The 22,863-nt window shown below is 52.1% G+C and overlaps 1 protein-coding gene across 1 annotated transcript; it reads left to right on the forward strand.

The window, feature by feature from the left end:
• The first annotated feature begins 2,442 nt into the window (after nucleotides 1-2,442).
• LOC106852201 (ADAMTS-like protein 2) lies at nucleotides 2,443-22,576 on the forward strand. Its single transcript, XM_088170328.1, has 18 exons — nucleotides 2,443-2,532; nucleotides 8,822-8,964; nucleotides 10,922-10,997; nucleotides 11,502-11,604; nucleotides 12,260-12,405; nucleotides 12,646-12,769; nucleotides 14,003-14,083; nucleotides 14,397-14,572; nucleotides 14,804-15,251; nucleotides 15,925-16,333; nucleotides 17,092-17,198; nucleotides 17,384-17,510; nucleotides 17,831-18,044; nucleotides 18,632-18,787; nucleotides 19,165-19,335; nucleotides 20,949-21,125; nucleotides 21,804-21,948; nucleotides 22,061-22,576. The coding sequence occupies exons 1-18, from the start codon at nucleotides 2,458-2,460 to the stop codon at nucleotides 22,177-22,179; spliced, it is 2,997 nt and encodes a 998-aa protein (XP_088026454.1). The 5' UTR covers nucleotides 2,443-2,457; the 3' UTR covers nucleotides 22,180-22,576.
• Nucleotides 22,577-22,863: the final 287 nt, after the last annotated feature.

Consider the following 22,863-nt stretch of genomic DNA (forward strand, 5'->3'; position numbering starts at 1 on the left):
TGAGTGTGAATCAGTTCCAAATAGGATTGGCATCCTATAATGAAAAGCACTGGCTATGGAGAGACATTTGGGGTGAAACCATGGATGTTACTACACGGGAGATCTTCAAACTCGTGAATTCTTTAAACATTGCCTGGTGGCAGCACAGACCTGCTTTCTGTTAACAGGACGCACGAAACTGGAAAGCAACAGGAGAAAAGCCCCTGGTGATGGTAAAGATGAATGCAAGACCACAAAGGGCTGCTGCACATGGCAGGCTCAGTCTGCTCACACATAACATATCCCACAGCAGAAACAGCCTGCCCCGTTAGAAAGAGGCAGCTTTACTTTATGGTCTGAATAAAGACAGTAGGGGAAAAAATTAATTGAGAAAAGTGGATTGGAAATTATTAGGAGCCTGGGAGTAAGCTGTGGTGGCTTTGTTAACAAGATTTAAAATGTATTTAATCAGTTGAGTAACACTTCCAAACCTTCTCAGACACTGGATAATGTGGGGGGTGTTCAAGACTACAGGGAACCCTTTATCTCCCATATCCTTGTTCCCACATTGACTGAGAGTATTCAAAACCTCCTCTGCACCTCAAGGGAACAATCACACTGCCTAAACTCAGGATGTGAAATGACAAGCAGCATTTTAAACATTGTCTTTCTGCCTTCCACACTGCACTTGTGTCACCCCTATGAACACAGGAGGCTCAGGAGTGATGAAATGGGATGAAAGCAGGACTAGCAAGAAGGGTCAGGAGAGAGGGGCACGGAGGGGCCCTGGAGGGGAAAGCATTGGAGGCCACCTGGATTTGCCCCGTCACACTCCCGCAGAGCCTCACATGCAGACTCCCCTCTCCAAATCATCTGTGCTGCACAGCCTCCTTCTGCCTGCCAGGGCTCCTGCTCGGACACTGCTTTTGAAGGGGCCTGAAGAAGATCAGACGCACTGAAACTTGCTCAGCTGGAGCCAGCCAGCTCCCCTTTTCTTCTAAGGCACAGCCTCTCCCAACCTCCCTGCCCTTCCACAATTTTTCTTATCTGCGGGGCAGGACCTGGCTCCGGAGGAACATTACACGGGGCTGCAGCAGGGCAGAACAGCCACGAGTTGATTGAAGCTTTTCTCCCCTTTTTGTAGGCACAACGGTGTTCTTTGTCAATGCTTCTCATCCTCATTTTCTCTGGCTGGGTCAGAAGCAGATCGCCCCCTCCTTCCCTTGTCCCTCCCTGCCAGCAAACAGCTTTGATCAGGAGTCCCCCTGCTGACATCCCTGTCTTTCCTCTCCCCTCCCTCCACCTTGAGGCTGAAACTCTTGATGAGGGAGCGATGAGGACTCGGATCGCCTCCCCACACTAATTACAGCACATCTGGCAGGCAGGACCCTCTGCTCCCCAGCTGCCCGCCCCGGGCCGGGCACACCTGATGCCATTTCTGCACAGCCTGTGGCCATGGATCACAGCAGGCAGCTCCCGGCAGGGCCGGGGTGTGCCAGCACGGGCACTGGCAGCATCTTGCCAAAAGCTGCCTTCTGGTCAGAAGCAAGGGGCAACCCAGAAAGGAGGCGAAAAGAGGTCTGAGAGCTTCTTCCAGTGCCTAAAAGGGCTCCAAGAGAGCTGGAGAATGGCATGAAACTGCCAGCGGACAGGTTTTGAAGGGATATTGGGAAGAAATTCTTCCCTGTGAGGGAGGTGAAGCCCTGGCACAGGTTGCCCAGGGAAGTTGTGGCTGCCCCATCCCTGGCAGTGTTCAAGACCAGGGTCTGGGCTTGGAGCAACCTGGGATAGGGGTAGTGGAAATTGTCCCTGCCCGTGGCATGCAAGGGGTGGGACAAGATGGTCTTTAAGGTCCCTTCCAACCCAAACCATACCAGGATTCTGTGATTCACCCACCCTCCCAGCAAGAGCAGCTCCCCGTGTCCTGGGGGATGCTGCGCTCTGCCCCAGCACGGAGTACGGGCTGCTCCAGCCCGGCCACAGGGATGACCTGGGAAGCAGAGCTTGCCTACAGAGGGCAGGAAGGAGAAATCGGGTAGCAAAAGAGTTTTGTGAGGGAGCAAACGAACGGAGGGCTCCGCTTGAGAGCGAGGGGCAGCGCGGGTGACTCCGCAGGGACCCTCGGTGCCGGGGCCGCTGCGGGGGCTCGGGAAGAGCCGCCCAGAGCGAGCTCCGAGCCCCGGGGCGGCGGCAGCAGCAGGGCGGTGCGAGGCGCAGGCGGGGCGCGGCGGGGCCCGAGGAGCGTCCGGCCCCAATCCCATCCCAACCCAACCCATCCCATCCCAACCCCATCCCTCCATCCCTCCCCCGCCGAGCGGCCGCGCCGCGGGTCGCCGCCCGCCACCCGGCAGGTTGTAAAGTCATTAACTCCCCCAGCCATGCCGGGCCGCGCTCCGCGGGCCCCGCCGCGCCCGCCGCCGCCGCTGGTGGGCCGCCGAGCCGCCTCCTCCTCCGCGGCAGCGGCAGCAGCAGCGCGGCATGGCCGCCGCTCCCCGCCGCCTCCTCCTCCTCCTCCTCCTCCTCCTCCGCGCCGCCGCCCCCCTCGGCGATAAGGTAAGCGGCGGCCGCCGAGCCTCCCCCCGCGCCCTCCCTCTCTCCTTCCCTCCTGCCTTCCTTTCTTCCCTCCCCTCGGGGAGCCGCGGCGGGGCAGGGACGGAGAGGGGTCCGACCCGCGGCCCCTCGCCCTTCCCCGCAGGTTTCAGGTTCCCGTGCTCCGGGATCCCCGCGCTTCCCTCCCTCCCTCCCTCATGCTCTGCTTGGGAAGGGGGTTTCGTCGCCTCTCCCCCAAGCTGACCTCGAGGAGCAGACTTTGCCCGCTTGCCGTGCCTGGCACTAACAAAAGGCTGATGGGGGTGTGAGGATGCACCAAGAGGGTCCCAGCATCACCAGAGGGACCGCGGCGGCGCGGCGCCTTTCCTTGGCTGGGTGTTCGCCCGAAGCTGCCCACCACGTTCATCCCTCCACCTTCGTCCCTAGCAGAAGGTTGGCTCAAGTTTAGGGCTGGAAACAAACAGATTTCCCCCTTCCCTGTCTCTCCCGCCGCCCCGAGCATGGCTTTAGGCAGCTGCTTTCCCCACTAACCATGGGGTCCGTGTCCAGGCATCGGAGCCCCGCGCTCCTCTCATCTCTCCTCCACAAAGGACCCCTCAACCTGGCCCTCCTCCCGCGGCACTTGTTTCACCGCAGCACCGAGACCCCTGTGCCTGTCCCGTCTCCTTCCCAAGGCCTAGCCGGGGTGAATCGCCCCCGTTCCCGTGGCAGGGTCGGCAGAAATCCCGTCTTCCCGGCAGAAATCCCGACTTCGCGGGGCGCCGGCGGTGCCCCTGCCTCCACGGGTCACTGCCTGCATTGTGCCTCGGCGCTCCCGTTTCCTCGAGGGGAACCTGGCCGGATTCCTTTGCTGCCTAAGGAATTCTGCTCTGCTAAAGGAATAGGGTTTTGGGTTGTGTTTCCCACCCCCAGACTCATGGCTGGGATAAAGCAATCCCACATGAGCCATTTTAGACGCAGAGAAGACCAGACATTGCAGATTTACTGGGGATAACTCAAGTTTGAGGAGCAGCAGTGTCTTCTGTTCTGGGGTTTGTCTTAATTTTGAAGCTCACGTGTCTTATTTCCACTTTGTTTTTACCTTCCTGCACATCTGCTGCCTGTTCTGTTTACCCCTGAGCTGCAGGGCTAAGTCAGAAGCTTCAGGCAGAGCAAGCCGGGTCAAGCTAAACAGATGTGAAGTCCTTGATTCGGGACCGACCTGCATGGACTCCTCCATCCACACGTGTGCACAAGCTGCTCTGTTCTCCCTGCCCCCAGCAGCTATGTGTGCACAACACCTCAGACAACGGCATCCCCAGGTGGGAGGAGGGCTCCCCAGGATAAACACACACCGGTTCTGTGTCCAGCTCTGCCCTGGAGATTCCCTTGCTCCAGGAGATCCCCACGGAGCAATCTGATCGCAGATGACGTGGTGTGAGGTGTCCGGGTTGCTGGTACTGATTGTTGTCAATCTCTGGTGAAAGGCAGCGCACAAAACGCTCATTGGGGAATTAAGCTGCGGTTCCTCCTGCCCTCCCGTTTTCTATATAAAACATTATACAAAGAGTGTCAGCAAACCTCAATCCATAGTTTGGGCAAGCAACTTCCGAACTAACTTCCTTCCTAACTGCATTCAATGCCTCTGAAAAACCCGGTGACAGGCATGGCTCATGTTCACTGCCTGTTGCTCCCTCCTCCCCCCTCACAGTTTTCCATCTTTTCTACCAGCTTGTCCCAGGATACGAGCGTTATCCTGCTTGCAGGGAATGACCTAACTGACTCGGACCAAGTGTTTTGTAATGATGTGCACCACTTGCCTGTGAACTTTCTGTCATGGCAGGATTAGGAACAGAACTTGGTAGTTCTCCTCTGGCTTCTGTTCACCGATTTTCTAATTTGCTTTTCATCTATGCCTCATTATATGTCCAGATTTTTGTTACTTATCTGCTGCAATTCCACATCCTTAACAAGCTTCCATTTTCCCACAGATTACTGTTCTTCCCGATCCCTTAAAAATTATTCTGCGTTGCTTGTTTCACCTCAGGATACCTGCCCCTATGGAAAACTCCTTAGATATATTGTTTCAGCTTTTCTAGGGAAAATCTGGGTTTGTGTCTGCTTCCAATATTGAATCTCTCACACAGACTATCTAGTCCACATAAATAATGTAAAACTATGACAGGATGAGAATTAGCTTTATACAAACCCCACTTCTTTTGTAAAACATCAGGGCATAATTGCAACTGCTATTGTTTTTTTCTCAGGGCTCTGCTAGAGTGTATCACCACAGCTTTAGTCAGAGAATGAGACGGGGAATCCAAACCAGGGGCGTTGAACACGGTCATTCATTCCCAGATAATAATCTGCCATTCATTCCAGGCATTCAGACATCTGAAGCTACTTAGTATTTCAGTAAGTGGTGTGGTTTGCTGTAGAGGGATCCCTTAAATAAAGGGATCGTGGAAATTTTTGGTAGAGAACATGCAGTTAATGGCCTCGGAAAAGGTCTGGGAAAAATTTATTTCATTTTCAGCTGCTGTTTCGAGTTGTGTTACACGCTCAGACAGGGTTGAGCAGAACATTTTACGACAGCTACTGTGCCCTTCAGTGGTGGGCAGCCCTTAAGGCTACAGCGAGAGCCTTTCCCCTCAGCTCCTCTATTAAGGAGGCATGTTTGTGGTCTCTCTTCCCAGACAGCTTTTTTCCAGCAGCCAGGCTCTAATGAATCTCAAGATTAGGCACAACAATAAGCAACACGGGGGACTGGGCCACTGACACAGTAATTGCAGTTATTTCCAGGTTTCTGGGAAACCCAGTGTAGCTCCGAGCTGATCCAGAGCATGACAGAGAGGCAGTGGAGAATTTATTTTATCCCTTTCAACTCTTCAGAAAGGCCGCCTGGAAATCTGATAGGATGTCAGGCCAGGCCCACCCTCCTGTACAGGGCTGAAGTATTTCTTGCTTGTGGCAGCCTTTGTTTGGCAGGGGGGGAGAGGGGAAGCAGCTGCTGGGGCTTCACTTGGGCAGAAAGAGCTTTCAGTAGCGCTGGCTTGGAGAGTGATGTTCCTTGGATAGTGGCAAATCTGGAAACAGGCATTTTATCCTGGAAAAGCTCCCTTCAGGTTGGGGTTCACAGCCCTGCTCCCCCCGTGAGGAGTGGGAGGGCAGCCCTCACATGGCCTCCAGCACAGGTGTGGAGGCACTGGAATTCCTTGGTTAGCCTCAGAGAGGAAAAGCTGCAGCTCTGTAACCACCAGGTGCCAAACCACAAGCACCTCGGGGGAAATTCATGTGGGGAGCACCTGGCTGATCTGGAATATGGTCTGTCTTTTCTAGGGATGGAAATTCTCATCACCTAAGGAATCGTATCTCCTTCTCCTTGGCCAAGCCCAGGCAGAGCCAGCCTTATAAAAGCTGGACCCACGTGCATGTCCTGTGCTCTGGTGTTTAGAGCACAGGAGATGCACATGCTCCTTTAGCCTGCTGCTTTTCCATGATTTTGCAGCAGAGTGCAAATTAGAGCAGCTCCAGCATCTCCTATAACCAGGACAGTCCAAAAGAGTTCAAAATTCGGCCCCTTTTATTTCTCCCTCTGTGAGGAGTAGGTGGGTAGGGGAATTCATTTGTCCAGAATCCACTCTTGGGATTTGTTGAGAGGCTTGGGAAACTGAAAATAGGAGTTAATCTAATCTGGAGTCTGTCCCACAGTCCTTAATTTATTATCTGGACTTTTGGAAAATGCATGTATCTTCAATTAAAAACAAGAACCATTTGTGTGTTGTGGTCAATGCAGATTTATTTCTGACAATACAATAAATTCGGCACAGATTGGAACCAGCTGCCTCAGCTCTAAATACCTGAAGTTCCCACTCCTAGTCCAGGCCTAGGACTCGCATGTAGTCATGCCATAAGGGACATGGCCAAGGGGACAGCTCAGCATTGTCCTTACTTACCCAAAAAAATAAATGCTCCTAGGGAAGGTCTGGCAAGGGAACTTAGTCATGGAAAACTTGAGAGCCAAATCAATCTACTTAAAAAGTGATTGATTCCTCCAGTGCAGAGAGGAAGCAGGAACAGGGATTATGGATATGGGGGAGCACATTCTATTAGAAGCCTCCCTGACTAGAATATTTCAATAAATCTTCATCTGAGCTCCTATCAGTGAGGTGCAGAGATGTACCCTATCCTGTCTGTGAGAAAGAAGCTCACAGGGGTAGGGATGCTGATCTCCCCCAAACCTCAGCTGTGCCCCCATATGCCCAATCTCCTTGCACCCAGGCAGAACACCCCAAGAGCAGGAACCCTGAAAAGGAGCCTGCAACTTCTCACCATTCCAAATAGACAAATGCTGTTTCATATCTGGGGGTAGATCAACAGAGCACACTGTTTCACTTCACCTGTTTGGATCACAAGATCCTGTAGGTTACAGCTACACAGGTTTTTATTGGCATTTGGGGAAAAGCTGTGCAAATATTGCAGCTTTTGGTCCACGTGCCTTCTGTCCAGGCAGTTCATGTGCCTCATGGAAGGGGTAAGACACCAGCTTTGATTTTTCCCCCAGCTATGGGAGAATTAGTTTTGTGCTGAGCTCTCCACTCAGACATCAGATAAATCACTGGAATTCCTCCTGACAGCTGTGAAGAGCTCTTCTACCCCAGCCTTGAAATATGTATCACAAAGGAGCATAGGAGTGATCAGGGAAAGATTTTAGTTGAAAATACCTTACAATGAGAGATTTTTGGTTTGTTTCTTTTGTAAATGTGGAAGATGCATAGTCAGAATTTCCATTTACAGTCTGATAATATACAGTGAGACAAAAATTCTCATAGGAAATTAGTTGAGATAATCGTTTGGAAGAACAGAAAAAGGTATTTTAGAAAACATGTCTGTTTCTTTTAATTTTGCTTTCCTAATGAGCAGCTCAGCTGCTGGCCACAGCATTTGGTCCCTGTCAGGCAAGTCAGCTCCAGCCAGAACACTGAAGTACAACAAGGTGTTTTGTTGTCTTGTTTTTGAAATCAACTATTGCAATCACTGGGGAGCAAAGCATCAGGTAACACAGTACAGCAGAGTAGGTTCCTTCCTGCCATCAAAAAGAGGCACTATGCACATTTCAACCATTTAAGTTACAACTTAAAAACATTTGCATAAACCAGCTGCATCCCCTCTGCCCAGAGGCTGTTCTGTTGGCAGGCACTGAGGAAACACAAGTTCTCAGGCAGGAATTACACGACAAAATGAAGAGCACTTTGGCTTTATTACACCGTGAAAGAGCATAAAGCCAAGAGACAGCCAGCCCAAGTAGTGATGAGCAAACCCTGCCGAGTTTTCTCTCAAATCCATCATTTCTGCTTTGCAGAGGGTTGTTTACAACAGCACTAGCATGTTTTGCTAACAGTAGCACTGATACAACTTCCCTGAACCCTTGCTTTAAGAAAGCACGCTTCACACACACAAAGCATTAATTTTCGTCCATTAATATTTAAACACTTGGCATTTCAGCTGGATAAATCCTTTCCAGTCACTGTCCTTGTTAAACTCAGGGCTGCATTCAACACTACTCACAGCTGTGTTTCAGTAAACAGCAGATTAGTTCTTGCACAGGCAAGTTTGCCAAAGTCCCTGGGAGCTTTCAGACCATCAGACACTAAACAGGAAAATACTGCCAGGAAAAGAAAAAAACAACTAAACCACAGAATTACTTACCTGCTGGAAATTGTAGAGACACAGCCAACAGCTGCCTACTGCAAGGACCCCGCTGGGGCCAGAGGAGCTCAGGTTTGCCAAATGTAAAGGCTGAGCCCCAGCAAGGTGTGCTGGGAGAGGGAGCATTCCTCCTCTGAACATGGGTTCATGGGGAGAGGCTCTGGTTCTGAAGCTCCCTTGACAATTTTTTTTGTGAGGGTTGAGGGATGAGGAGCCTGGATCTGAGCTGCTTTAGTCACAAATGGAAGGTTATTCATGGAAATGCAGCTCCGAGGATTGACTGCAGCTCTTCCTCTTCCCTCCTGAGCCAGGTGTCACTGCTGCTCTGCCTCACCCGGGCTGTAAGTGATGCTGTGGGGCCAGGCTGCATCTGCTGTTACTGCCACACATGTCCAGCCCTACAGCCCTTCTCTATTCTGTGAGATCCCAAGGCATCCTGCTTCCCATGCAGAACTCAGTCTTGGAGGGAAGTTTTAATTTTGAGATCCTGGTGTGGCCCCACTCAGATTCTGTTGCCCATTTAGGAGGCATCCAGGTGACAGGACAGCTGCCTCTGGTGGCGAGGAGCCAGGTTCTCCAGCTAACAATGCTCTGTTTCTGTCAGGACAGTAGTGAGGCAGCAGATGGAGCTGGAGCCTGGGATGAAGAAGTCACCAAGTGGTGGGGAGAGTGGAGCTCCTGGTCCACCTGCTCCCGGTCCTGTGGAGGGGGTGTGATGTCCCGGGAGAGGCACTGCTTGAGACAGAGGTGAGTTGTGGCCCAGCCTGAGCCTGTGGCCAAGGAAATGGGATGCCCCAGACCTTTGTTTTGCAGCTGAACCTCCTGGATTTGCAGGGTCAGCCATTCCCTCATCTCTGGGAAAGGAAAGCAGCTGTTGTCTGTGGGCACTGGTGGGGAAGAGTCACAGGAGAAGCATGCTGCAGTGGGGCAGGTGACAGGTTCCCTGAGCATGTCACCCACTCAGCTTGACTTATTTCATGGGGAGCAAGGGGTTGGTCCTTTCTTGGAGTACTGATGATGAGGGGTTATGGGCTTCTCTGACCAACCCAGCCCTGATCTGTGGCTAGTTCCTGTGCTCAAGATGTGGGCACATATTGCCAGGCACCTTACGGGGACTTGATTTACTCCTGGCAGCAACCAGCTCAGCCACATCTCAGCAATTTCCCCACTTTATTCCCTGCAGAGCTGGCAAGCTTTTTCCCCTCTGTCATTTATCTGGCTGTCACCTGACAGCATCTGCATTTGTCCCCTACAGCTGCTACAGTCCTGGGATCAGTCAGATTGGGGAGAGCAGGAGAACTGCAGCTGCCTGAACTTCTGCTTTGCTCTCTGGGCTACCTTGCCACCAATTCCCCCTCCTCCTCCTCCAGCAGCTCTGTAACCTGCTCCTCCAGGCTCCTGGGATGTTAATGAGAGCAGGCGTCCTGCAGCACAGGGAGCTTTCCCTTCTGCGTGAATGCACTCCTGAGCAGAGCAAGCTCAGACCAGGGCCCCCAACCTGCCCTCCTTCCTGCAGAGAAAACTTATTTTTTGTGAGCTGGTTGACAGCATGGTAAAGGTCCAGATGTGCTGTAGGACCTTCCCTCTGGCTGTGGCCTCCCTGGATGTCTCTGCTGCTGCTCCTCTGCTCCAGCACCCTGGGAAAGCAGTGGGGAACAGCACGGGGAGGGAGCCTGGGGCTGTCCTGCACCCCTATGGCCAGAGCAGCCCTTCTGCCCTTTGCCTGCTTCCAGAAGAGATATTTTTTCTCTTTTTCTCTCCATTTGATGCCAGCTCTATCCTTGACTCCACAAATGGGGAGGGAAGGGTTTGCTGTGGTGTTTTAGTCCAGGGATCAAATCTGAATTAAAAAAGAGAAATCCCAGCCCAAAGGTTTCTGCAGCTTTAAGGTGAATGGCTTAAGTGTGAGCCAGGTATGGCCACGAAACAATTTCTGCCTGAGTCCGCAGGAAGCCTCTGCAGACATGGCATTTTTGAAGTCTAACTGCAAATTTAGGCTCTGCCTGTGTCATGTAAAGCATTGTTCTGGAGGGACAGCTGCAGTACCTCCAGCCAGGCCAGCCTGAATATGCTTATGCTGTTCCTTATGTCCTCAGCTCCCAGTGCTATTAACACATTGATCTTTACACATCCCCTAAATTATTTTGCAGATCATTACTTCATTGCCTTAACCCGTGGTCTCAGCCATTCTCCATATATCTTCACAGCTTTCAATAATTTTTTTCTATCTTTACATTAGTCCAGTATCTTCTGGATAGCTCACACTGGTCAGAGGGAAAGATTGAAGTGTTGAGAAATTCCTATGGTTTTGGTTCATCAACTGTACCAAGCCTTCCCTGATGATCTGTTGGGGTGGCCAGTCCCCCTGATAGGCACCATCTCTCTGCCTATCACACCGTGTATTCTGAAATCACCTCCCCGTCACTGCAAATCCTGGGCACATCCATAGGAGCGGTGGACCATCGGGTTCTACCTGATGCTCAGCCTACCCTAAAATAAGAACTGCCTAAAAGCACAGCCCACCTAAAAGCACTAAAGATCTGTTTCAGAGGAGATGTTGGCCAGTCTAGATCCAGAAAGCTCTGCTCTGATGAAACACTTGCCTTGTTTCTCCCACTTAAGTCAGGCCTGACTCCTGTGTCATCCTCAGTACCTGGGTACTTCACAGACCTCCAGCTCATGTCTGGAAACTTCTGCTTTTCAGGCTCCAGATGCCCCAGGGAACCAACAGCACCATGTGTGTTGGTCAAGCCAAGCACTACCAACTGTGCCAGCAGCAGGTGAGAACCACTACCAGTTCTGACTGGTCCTTACTGGGGGCTGTGGGACTCAGGGGGTCCTCCTTGGAGCTGCAAAATCACCAGCACTCAGGGTGGGATTGATCCCTCAGAAGATGGAGACAAGGGATATGGTGCCTTTGAGGATGTGGGAGATGGGCTCTATTGTTTGGGGCTGGGAGATGGGACAAAAGGATGTAAAAGTGTATTTGTTGTGGGGTAAGGTGAGAGGAGGGATGAAGTTTTTCCAGTATGCTTTTCCTGTTGCTGCTTTTCCCATTGCTGGAAAGAATTTTTGCAGTGCTGTTAAATGCAGCTCTTTAAGAGGCCCTTGGCAGTGAAGGCCTGGCCTTTCTGCTTCTCTTAGGGGACCTCCAAGTCCATCACCAATTCCTTCCAGGGTGGACAGGGCGTTTTCATCCTGCAACGATGCAGCAGGGATAAGCAGCTGTCACAAGACTGGCTGTGAGATAGGGAGCTTTTTGATTGCATTTATTCCCTCCATAGCCTTGCCCAGCCAACACAGCAAGCTTCAAACAGCAGCAGTGCTCCAGCTTCAATGCCAAAGCCTTTGGGAAGCGCTATTACCACTGGATGCCCCTCTATCCAGGTGGGTTTTCACAACGTCACACAAGGGGTGAGGGTCAGAACACACCCACGGGATCTTCTCGGGCACAGAAAAGTGCTAGGGGACAAGGGGTGGATGCTCCTGGCTGCTCTGGGTTGTTCTGGAACAGGATGCTCGTCTGTTTCCTACACAGTGGCTTTACATGGCTGTCCAGTTGTTCTTTGAGACCCAGACTGAGTTCACCTAAGATATTAACTTGTTTCTGGACTCACCTGTATTTCCATTAGCTGCCAAGGGGAAATGGAACATTTGCACCTCCAGCTGCTCAGGTGAATGGGGCATAGCTGGCCATCACCCCACACAGCCAGTGCCCCTCTTACAGCCCTTTATTTTATTTGCTCTTGGGCATTTATGAGTGGCCTGGGATCTGCTGATGCACATTCCCATGTTGGGCACAGTGATGGCACTACAAGGGCATGGCAAGGAAGAGGGTTTGCCAGCAAGAAGTATTTCTGCTTGGCACAGTCCCCTCACACCATCTGCTGTAAAATCCATGGCCTTGGGGTGTCATCACCAGTAGCAGGAACATCCAAGGTGACATCAAACCATCAGTAGGGACAAGGGGAAGGTCCCCTTCCCCGCTGCTCATCTCTGGGATCTTGACTTGCCTGGTGACCCTCTGCCTCTGTCCCTGCAGATGACTACACCAGTATCTCCAACAAGCCGTGTGACCTCCAGTGCACCACCCAGAGTGGAGAGAGGCAGCTGATGGCCCGAGCACAGGATGGTACCTCCTGCAAGGACAGGACCTATCAAGGGGTCTGCATCAATGGGAAGTGTGAGGTGAGACTCTGGGAGGAAGCAGTAGAGAAATTGGGATTTTAATTGCATGGCTGGACCTCCTGGTCATTGCAAAGCCAAGGGGTCCTAGCAGGGAATTGTAACAGAGGCCTTGTATTGGATTCATTCATTACAACCCCCCAGAACCTCCCCAAAAGAGCACAGTAGCATTTCCTGGGACAGACCCTGCCCCTGTGGATGTAAGCTGAGCCCAGGAAACCCTCTCTTGTTTTGTCCTTTCAGCCAGTTGGGTGCGATGGGAGGCTGTACTCGCCCCGGACCATGGACAGATGCAGGGTGTGTGGAGGGGACGGCAGCACTTGCCACCGTGTCTCGGGCACCTTCCGAAAGGCAATCTCACAGATAGGTACTCCCTGCTACCAGCCTGGAGACTTCACCTGCTACTTCTTACCACCAGCTGGCATGGAGGGGGACTGGCTTGGAAGTGGGTAGGAGCTTTCCCAGCTGCTTGGTGGAAAGAGTTGAAGAGTGCCACCACCCCTGCTTAAATGCCTGTGTTTTGTCCTTCTCACTTAATCATCAGAGGAGATTGGTTTGATGTGCTCTATATTGGGCTGGTAAGGTTTCCCTTCACCTGTTTAGAATAGGAAGCAGCTGGGGATCTATTTGTTCCTATTGATTTTGGCATCTCGCCCACCTCAGATAATGCGAAGAGATCAATGAATCTTCTTTTATTTGTGCTACGTGTTCATTTGAAACTTGAGCTATGATGAGGGTCACAGCATTTGTTTCAGCTTGCACTTAATCTCCTGCTTTCCCCAGTCCTGTGGCTGGCACAGCTGAGGGACAGTCCCCTCTGAAATCAGGCTGAGATTCATCCCTGCAGCCTGGTGGGCCAGTCCTCCAACCACAGGAGTAATGTGGACTGTGGTATGCTGATTAGTAATTAATGAGCTGTGTTTTGAGGATGTTTTGGAACAACATTTCACACTGTTGTTGTTTCATTAGTTTGCCTCACTCCCTACAAACACCAGCCTAGAAAAGCACTCAGGCCCCTTTCCAGGGCAGGGGTAGTGGTGTTACCCCCTGTAGTAGTATGGGTACAGTTTTGGCCTCCCATTCCAGCCCTCATAATACCTTACAGAACAGACAAGACCTGCATTTCCAGCGGGAAAGACCAACTGCCAAACCACGCAACTTTAAGAGCCTCTTATTTCCTCTCCCTTTAAAGGTCAATTTTTATGTTACTCCCAAGACAAATTCCTGGAGTCAGGAGTCTGTTCAGCATCAGCCCTGATCACTACTAAGCTTTTTTTCTGTGCTCTTGCCAGAAAGAGTGTGAAAGCACATTCATCCACACCCCCAAAGCCAGACTGTTTCATTGTGCAGTTCCTCCCCGACTCCAAACCTAGCAGTGCTCAGACTGACATCCATAATGGTGATCTGTCAATGGGATTTCAGAGGAGATTTGGGATGAGAGCTCACAGACTGGTGCAATGTGCATTTAGTTCCTTGGCACCCTGCCCCTGAAGGACAGTGCTGCCTCCCTACAGACACACTTGTCCCATGAGCTGTTTTTCCCACCCAGACCTTTTTATTCTGTCCCCAGGGTCTCCTCATGCTCTGTTCTGTTCCTCAGGGTACGTGTTCATCACCAACATCCCTGCTGGTGCCATGGATATCCTCATCATTGAGCGCAGGAAAACAGAAAACATCCTGGGTGAGCAGAGGAACTGCATGGGTGTGGAGACCCCAGTTCAGCTGCCTGGAGAGGCTCTGTGCACTCCCACCTATGCTGTGAGAGAACTACTGAGAGCATTTCCTCCAGGGTAGCTACATGGGTGCTTCATCTCTCCAAAAACCAAGGCTACCACATCTCCAGTGCCAGGAGAGACGTTTGGAACCCAAGTTCACTATGGGCAGGGGCTGGGGTTCTGTTTCTGCTGGGCATTTCTCATTCGTGGGCTCTTTGCTCTCCTCAGTGCCAGAGTTCTACAGAATGTCCTATTTGTCTGTTTTCTCTCTCTTTGAAGCACTTGCAGATGAATCCGGGCATTTCTTCTTCAATGGCAACTCTGCCATTGACAACCCTCAGAACTTCAGGGTAGCTGGCACCGTCTTCAAGTACCGGCGGCCCTTGAGCCTGAACTCAGATGGGCTGGAGTATATCATAGCTCACGGGCCCACTAACCAGTCTCTGAATGCCATGGTATGTGAGGAGCCAGATAACAGGAATATAACCTGGTTCCCAAGCCAAACCTGTGTGTATAGGTGGGTTGAGGAAGCCAGACAGGTGGGGGGGGGGCTTTCCTTTTGGATTTATGGGCATGCTGTCTTCTCTTAGCAACCATCACCAAACAGATGTGGCTAGAAAAGGCTTTTGGGAAATTCATACCCTTAAAATAAAAGCAGTTTTGTTTTCTTTCCCTGTTTCCTCTAGTACTATAACTTTAATGGGAAAATGCCTCACATAACTTATGACTACACTGTCCCACGGACACCGCCTCTCCGAACTGCAGCCCCTGCTCTTGTCAGGCCTCTCTACCACCACCTACCAGAGACCAGCCAGAGCCATCCCATTCCAGCCAACTCCAGAGCTGCCCAGGACTCCAATGCCACGTGGCTCTCCCTGTCACCAGATGACACCAGTGAACAGCTTCCTCTAAGGGAAGGGCAAGAAGATTTAGACTTTGGTCCCCCGCACTTCCTCCAGACCAACTCTTCCAGTCAGACCCGGGATTGGGGCTGGGAACAAAGTGAAGAGAAGGAGAAGTATGACTTTCAGATCAGACAGGTCTACCATGCAAACACAGCAGGAGAGGAAGAGGAAGAAGAAGCAGCAGCAGTTGGTGAGGAAGCAGCAGCAGTTGGTGAAGAAACAGAGTTGGGTTGGTTGCTTTGTTCTTCCTTCCCCCGTTTCATTAACTGAAAGCAGACATTCCACAGTGGTCTTTCTGACATCTAAGGTGGCTTTAGCATCAGGGTGGACAGGAGGGAGGGGTGGTAAATAGTGGGGTGGAGTCTGTCAGGGAACAGCAAGAGCTAGTAGCTCTGTGGGGGAAGGGGAGGCTGCGAGAGGGTGGCCACAGTGAGGAGATGTTAGGTCATAGGTTGGACTTGATGATCTCAAAGGTCTTTTCCAACCTAGCTCATTCTGTGGTTCTGGGATCCTGTAATATGGGTTAGGTAGGGCACTCACTCAGTGCCTGAGCTTGACAGGCAGGGCAGTGACAGCAACAGGGCCTACTGACAGTCCAGTCATCATCAGGGGACAGCAAGGAGACAAGTAAAATCTGAGGTCCATCTGGGAGAGCCATACAACAATCCAGGAACAAAGAACACATGCAACACTGTGCAGCCCAGGACTGGAGCTTAAATGGGGCTCCAGAGCACTGGACAGACAGAGCAAGGGGTTGGCCAGGGTAATTAAAGCCTACTGATGCTCCCTGGTAGAAATTTTTTATTTTTAGGCTAAACACTGAATATTTTTTGCCTTGTTAAATGTCACATGCTGAAGTACAAGCCATCCCATATAGTTAAAGCATATATTTTAAATTCCAGCTCTCAGGTTCAACCAAATCTCCATCAGCACAGCTGTGCCTTACAGCAGGAGGAGACCCGAGCTGTCAGAGAACAGCCGTGTGACTTCCTCCAGGCTCCGTCTCTTCAGGCGCCTCTGTCACCGAGACCCTCACAACGCTGCCTTTTGCAGGGAGCTGCAGCCCCTGGCAGCCAGGCCAGCCCCCAGGAACTCCACAGCCGGGCTCTGGCCCCACTGGCCACAGGGCCTCCACAAAGCACTGGCTCGCAAGAACTCGCTGGAGGACTTGAAGGTGGAGGTGTTTGCTGGGAGTCAGGGGGAAGCGGCCAACTACAGCACGATGGCATCTGTGGAGAGCCCTCTGCTCGGGGCCAGCCCCACCACCAACATCAGCCAGGCAGAGCCCCTGCGAGCCCCTGGCACTGAAAGGTGGCACCTGATTTCCTGGGAAAAACAGAGCATGGTTGGCTGGGGAGGGAGGGCCAGTCCAGTCCTCTGGGAGTCTCCCTGCTGTCCTTGATGTCCCCATTCACTAGTGGCTATCCATGGAACCTGCTGTAGGTACTTCCTCCAAAGATTGATTGTTACAACTGGCCAGACAGGAAGTTCCTGGAACATATTTCAGGGTCCATTTAAATGGGCTCTGAAGGACCTGGTGTGGTTGTAAAGAAGGCCAGGAATCTGTAGTATGTCACATATACACATACATCATCATGTCATGCCCCTCCTGTCCCATTCCTCTGGGCACATAAGCTTCTGAAGCTTCTGTAAACATTTGGCAGGAGACTGAGGATCAGCTTTTAAATATTTCTGGCAAGCCACATATGAACTCTCCCCACCACATTATATGATATGAGAGGGATCTTGCTTGAGCTTCCCTTCCCAACCCAAATCATGCCTCCACACAAGGTATGAGCTGAGGGCGAGGGCACCTCCACGGTTGGCAAACCATGATATACATGAGACTTGCTATAAACAATGCTTCCTCCTTGCTAGTTGAATTTGGAAAGTGGATCAAGGCTTCACACTCTCTGTTCACCAGTGGTCTGCATTGCCCAAAGTGGGGGAAATGGAAAGCAGAAACACGGGCTTTCTTTCCATATTCAGAGACAGCAAGGAGGAATTTCCCTTTCATGTTTGCAGCAATTTTTTTCATTTTTAGCTCACAACACCTCCCTTTTCCACAGCAATAAGTTCGACGTGAGCCCTGTGGGCCACGATGACATCAGCTTGGCTGACATGTATCGGTGGAAAGTCTCAGCTTATGCCCCTTGCAGCTCCACCTGCACTTCAGGTAGGTTTGGCTTCAGGTGATTGATCACATGAGGTCCTTTTGGGCTGTTGAGGGAGAGAATCCTGTTATTTTTTTATATGACAGGGAGAGTTTCAGATGCAGTGAGTACTCCAGTTTTTTAATGCTGGTGGGAGGAAGCTCTTGGATCTGATGGAGCACAGCTGAGGGTGTTGCTGGCCCAGCAGGTATCAGCACCTCCTATGCGATGTGTGTGCGCTATGATGGAGTGGAAGTGGATGAATCCTACTGTGATGCCCTGACCCGACCAGAACCTACTCACGAATTTTGCACAGGGAGAGACTGCCAGCCTAGGTGAGTGGAAGTGACATCAGCTGTCCAGAGGGAGATACCTTTCTAAGGATCATTTCTACTGAAGGCTGAAAGGTACGCTTCAACTAAGAAGACCTTGTGTCCCCATGCAAGCAAAAAGAGGGAAGAATTTGGGACCTAAATTGCTTGCTAAGGGCAAAGCTGGTTTCAAGGCCAGCACCACATTTACTTAGATGTGATGAGCAGAGCCACAGCAGCAGCTGCTGGGTGAGGGAGCACAGGTGTGCAGGCACAGCCCTGCCACCCTATGCCCCTGATCCCCCTTACCTGGGTGTTCCTTTGTGCTTTCTCTGCTCGTGGAGGTGGGAGACCAGCCGGTGGAGCGAGTGCTCCCGGACCTGTGGCGAGGGCTTCCAGTACCGCACCGTGCGCTGCTGGAAGATGCTGGCGCCGGGCTTCGACAGCTCTGTCTACGATGATCTCTGCGAGGCAGCGGGGCTGGCCAGGCCCATGGAGAGGAAAGCCTGCAAGAACAAGGCTTGTGGGCCTCAGTGGGAGATCTCTGAGTGGTCCGAGGTAGGCTTTGCTCCCAGAGCTCAGTAGCCAGGGCTAGGGTGGGGCCTGGAGGAAGGTGGCTGGCAGATGTTGGGTGCTGAGGAAGCCCCCAGGCCAATTGCACCCTGGGGAAACAAGGAGTGACTTTATCTGCAGCTGCCCTGTTCTGGCACTGCTCAGCAAACAAAACATTTTTTTCTATGTTCACTTCTAAAGCAGGACATTGATCAAGTGAAAGCCCTGACAGCAAGAAGCTTCCTCTTTTAGAGGATTCAAACTGAGGGACAGTTGGGAAACAGTACCACGGGGATACAGAAAGACTAAAAGTCCATTGCAGTCCCTTTGACTGACTTCCCACAGCATGCTCGGGTTGTGGCCCAGTGACTTTGAACAGCAGTTTAGGCATCAGCACATTGATGTGTTGTAGCTCTAGGTCCCAAGCTAAATGAGCAGCAAAGACAGAGGCGGCCACACCTTTTTCTGTCCTTGCTGGGGTCCTTCCCCTCTCTCCTAGAGCACCAGGAGGACAACGGGAGGCGGCACAGCTGCTTCCCTACCCTTGTTCTGTGCTCCTGAGCCCCGGGCCTGACTCAGTGTGACCATTGCAGTGCTCGGCACGGTGCGGCACGCCGGGGACCATGAAGCGGGAGGTGCGCTGCTCCGTGGAAGCTCCCCTGTGCGACGAGTCCCGCAAGCCCAGCAGCGAGAAGCCGTGCACGGGCCCGCCCTGCGACCGCCACTGGACTGCCTCCGACTGGGGCCCCGTGAGTCCGGGCATCTGCCGTGCCTCTGGCACCCAGCGCTGGGCTGGAGGGTGGGAGCAGCTGGGCAGATGTGTTGCATCTATCGGCTCTCTTCTGGCAGAGGCCAAGCTATAGAAACTAAAATCACCTCTGTTTTTGCCTCTCCTTGCTGTAAATTTTGGTTAAGTGTGAGCTGAGCTCCATTCAATAATCTGGGAAGCTCACGGCACTGAAGAATGGAAGCTGCTGACTAAATGAACCTCTAAAATCCCTTGGGATCCAGTGCAACAGTCCCAGAGTCAGGGCTGGACTCTGGACTCAACCCTACTGGCACCACCAACCCTGACCTCTGCAATTCCCTGCTTTCTGATGTGTCTAAATGCCTTTTGCTCTCCAAGTGCTCAGGTTCGTGTGGAGAGGGGCGCATGAGCCGCTTCATCGCGTGTCGCAACGTGGAGGGCAAGGTGATCTCCAGCTCGCAGTGTGACCTGGCCACCAAGCCCCTGGCTGTCCACCCATGTGGAGACAAGAACTGCCCTGCACACTGGGTGGAGCAGGAGTGGGAGCAGGTAAAGCCAAGCCCAGCCCTGTGTCCTCAGGCCTCCTTTCCACCCTATATCCCACAGAATGTGGTGGGAGCTTGGTTCCCTTGGCAGAGCACAGTTGTATAGTGTGACCTCTAGACATGGATCTGTATCCTTGTCCCAGCTCCTTTGAGAAAAAGGGAAGGAGTAGTGAATATCCCAGCTTGTCCCTGCCATGCCCCATAAAAAACCCCAATGTTTGTGGCATTCACTGCCTTCCCAATGAGTTCCACAGGAGGGCAGCAATACCTTGAGGAAACGGCTCTCCCACCTGGTCCTCAGCAGAGCCTTGTTCACTCTCCCCCACAAAGGACACGAGTTTCCCACCAGTAAAGAGTCTGAACAAAACCGGCTTTGTCTCTGATAAGTAACAGGTGGAGGTAAACCTGAACCACAGCCCAGATCCCTGTGCTGACATCCAGACCATAACTGTATACTGGCTTCAGGGATGACAGTCCAGTGCACGTGGTCCAGGTGCTCTGTTCCACCCAATACTCAGTCTCTGCATATCTTTTTACTCTCTTTCTGTTCCTCAAGGCCTAAAGGCTTCAGGCTTTCCCATGGACATGCTGGTCCAAATCCCAGAGTATCCAGAGAAACACAGTGAGTCAGCTGTGAAGCTTGAGCTTTTTCTTTGAAGTCTTGAGCAAAACCAGGATTCATACAGCACTAAGGAAGAAGGTTTCTAGGAAATAATGGAAGCAGCCAAGCCCTCTTCCCTCCAATCATGGCTAAGCTGCTTTTCTCACTTTGCTCCTTTTATAGCTAATGACTGCATTCAGCTGAGCCTCGTCCAGCACCAGTAACAAGCACAGGCTGCTTAAACCTGGCAGTTCTGTAACCCTCCCCTGCTCTGGCCCTCTGTGTAGGTCACACACAGTCCTGAAGTGCCATTTTCAGCTGTGACCTGGCTATGAAACTCATCAGAGCTCTGAAAAACCAGCTGAGCTCCCCACTTTTGCCTGTGCCAGCTTCTTTGCTGTGTTCTCTCTGCTGATGAGCTCTGAGTTCTCAGGATGACTAAGGGCGGATGCAAGCCAGTTGTGCTGGCCCTGCTGCAGAGAAAAAGGACTCAAAGCAGTGAAATCTCAAACTGGCAACTGCCTGTATGGTCATCGGGGAGCAGATCCTGCCTCCTTCTGCTTTTCCTGGTGGTGGCCTGATGGAGAGAGCCCTCCCAGCTAAGCCTGCATAGCTCTGGGTTCAGCAGTGCTTGTCTGTGCACATTGCTTGCACCGCACCACTTCGGCCCTCTTGGGCCCGCACAAAGCTTGGCAGTACTCCAAGATGTAGGTTGCTACATGCATATGCTATGTGGATTTTCAGGACATAGATACACATGAAATAAGACAGAAACAGCTTCTTGCAGGCTTAGCTTGGCTGCTCCAGGCGCCCTGCAGTAGCTGCTCTCGAGGCCAGCCAAGGTGAACTCCACTGAACGCTAATGACCAGCATCTGTCCCTGCTCCCTGGGAAATCTGGGCAGCACGTCCCTCTGTTAGACTGGTGTTAGCACAGGCATTAAGCCTTCCAAATAGAATGCCCTCTTGCCTGAAGCTCAAGCATCATTTGCTACCAGGCTGCTCTGTTCCCTCGCAGTGTGACGCCAGCTGTGGGCGAGGGATGAAGACCCGGCTGGTGCTGTGCGTGGGCCTGGAGAACGGGCTGTACAGAGAGTACCCCGAGAAACGCTGCCAGAGCTCTCCGAAACCTGAGGAGCAAGCTGCCTGTTTCAGGAGGCCATGTTCAACGTGGTTCACCACCTCCTGGTCCCAGGTAGGGCTGAGGGTGGTGGGGAAGGGGCAGGGGATGGAGCAGGATCTGTGATGAGGCTCTCTGGCAGCCTGCTCTTCCAAGTCTGGATGGGATTCCCAGTTCTGTTCTGCCAAGTCTGGACGGGACCCCAAGTTCTGCTCTTCTGCAGAACAGGCAGCAAGATAAGAGACTGGCACACACAGGCTGGAGAAAATCTTGGGGCATGGGGGTTATTGCCTCAAGAAGAGCATGCACCACACTCCAGGCATGCAGGATACAGCTGCGTCTCCTCCACTGCCACGAGTCCATGTTTTGTCTTTCCCTCTTTCCCTTAATAGTAACTGGTGAACATTTAGGGTATGGGAAGACTGGGGAGCTGTGTCTGGCTTATAGCAGCCACTTCCTCCATTTTCTGTCACAGTACCAATGCTCCAAACAAAAATAGTTCTGAGCTGCAACAAAGAGATGAAAAGCAAACTCTCCCTTGCTCTGCCCCAACCCCAGCTCTGGGATGCTTTCCTCCAGCAAGAAAAAGGGAGAGTAAGTTTGAGATCAGTGTGGTATTTGACCCAACACCTTCTCAAGAACAGGGATCCCTCAATAGGGATTGGGAAACCTCAGTAGAGCAAAGAACTTGGGAGCTACAGAAAAACAGAAAATGCCTCTCATGCTCTCTTTCCTGCTTCTTCACCCTGACAGTGCAGCAAGACATGTGGTGCTGGCGTGCGACTGCGGGAGGTGAAGTGCTACCAGGGGGAAGCGCTTGCTCAGGGCTGTGACCCCTCTGCCAAACCAGAGGCCAGGCAGACATGCCAACTCCAGCCATGCCCCACAGAGGCACCAGGTACATGTGGGAGGGCAGGGAGGTGGAAGAGACCTTGGCTTTGTCCATGATGCCCATGCTGGGGAAGCACATCTCCTTTGTAACCCCTTCTGTGTGTTCTTCTGCTCCCCAGAAGACGCCTGTGAAGACAAAGCGACGGCCAACTGTGTGCTGGTGCTGAAGGTGAAGCTGTGCTCGCACTGGTACTACAGGAAGGCCTGCTGTTGGTCCTGTCGCCTCAAGTCACCCTGAGCGCTGCCAGGCCATACTTTCCTTCCAAGTTCAGGGGCAGCAGCCCCCTCGAGCCAGACTTTACACTTGAAGCCACTCCACTTGGCTTGGCTGTGGAGCCAGTCCCTGTAGAGCAGCCTGCTCAGCGAGGAAGGATTCCTACGACTTAAGTCATCACTGTTCCCTCTCCACCGAGAGGGTTTCACACAAGACAAACCATCAGTGCCTAGAAAGCTACTGAGGAGTGAGTTGGGAGAGCCTGTCCCTGCTGTCACCGTCTCTCAGGGTGCCGAGGCCAGCCTGCGGCAGGGCAGGGACAGCAGCATCCCTCTGCTCTACCCTGCAGGCTTCCTACTACAAGGGCAACTGCCAAAACACACTGAAAAATTGTGTCACAATAAAGAGATAAACTATAAAACTGTGGATTTGGGATGCATGTGCCTAGGGAGGAGCAAAAGCAGGAGTAGGAAGGGTGGGGAGGAAAAATCCTTGCACCAGTAGAGCTTCCAGGCAGCACTGGATAAAGCCCCTTTGGTGTTGCCTGCCAAAAGAACAGAAACCACTCCTGGTTTGTATTTCAAAGTCCTCGTTTATTTCTGACATTGAATTTGGACCCATAGCTGAGCAACAAAGACAGAGAATAGTAACAGGAGGAATCTGAAGTGGAAAAAAATCTAGGATCCCTGCCCCTACCCCATCCTGTTC

Source organism: Sturnus vulgaris, chromosome 9 (assembly GCF_052056855.1).
Source record: "Sturnus vulgaris isolate bStuVul1 chromosome 9, bStuVul1.hap1, whole genome shotgun sequence".
Taxonomy (NCBI): Eukaryota; Metazoa; Chordata; class Aves; order Passeriformes; family Sturnidae; genus Sturnus; species Sturnus vulgaris.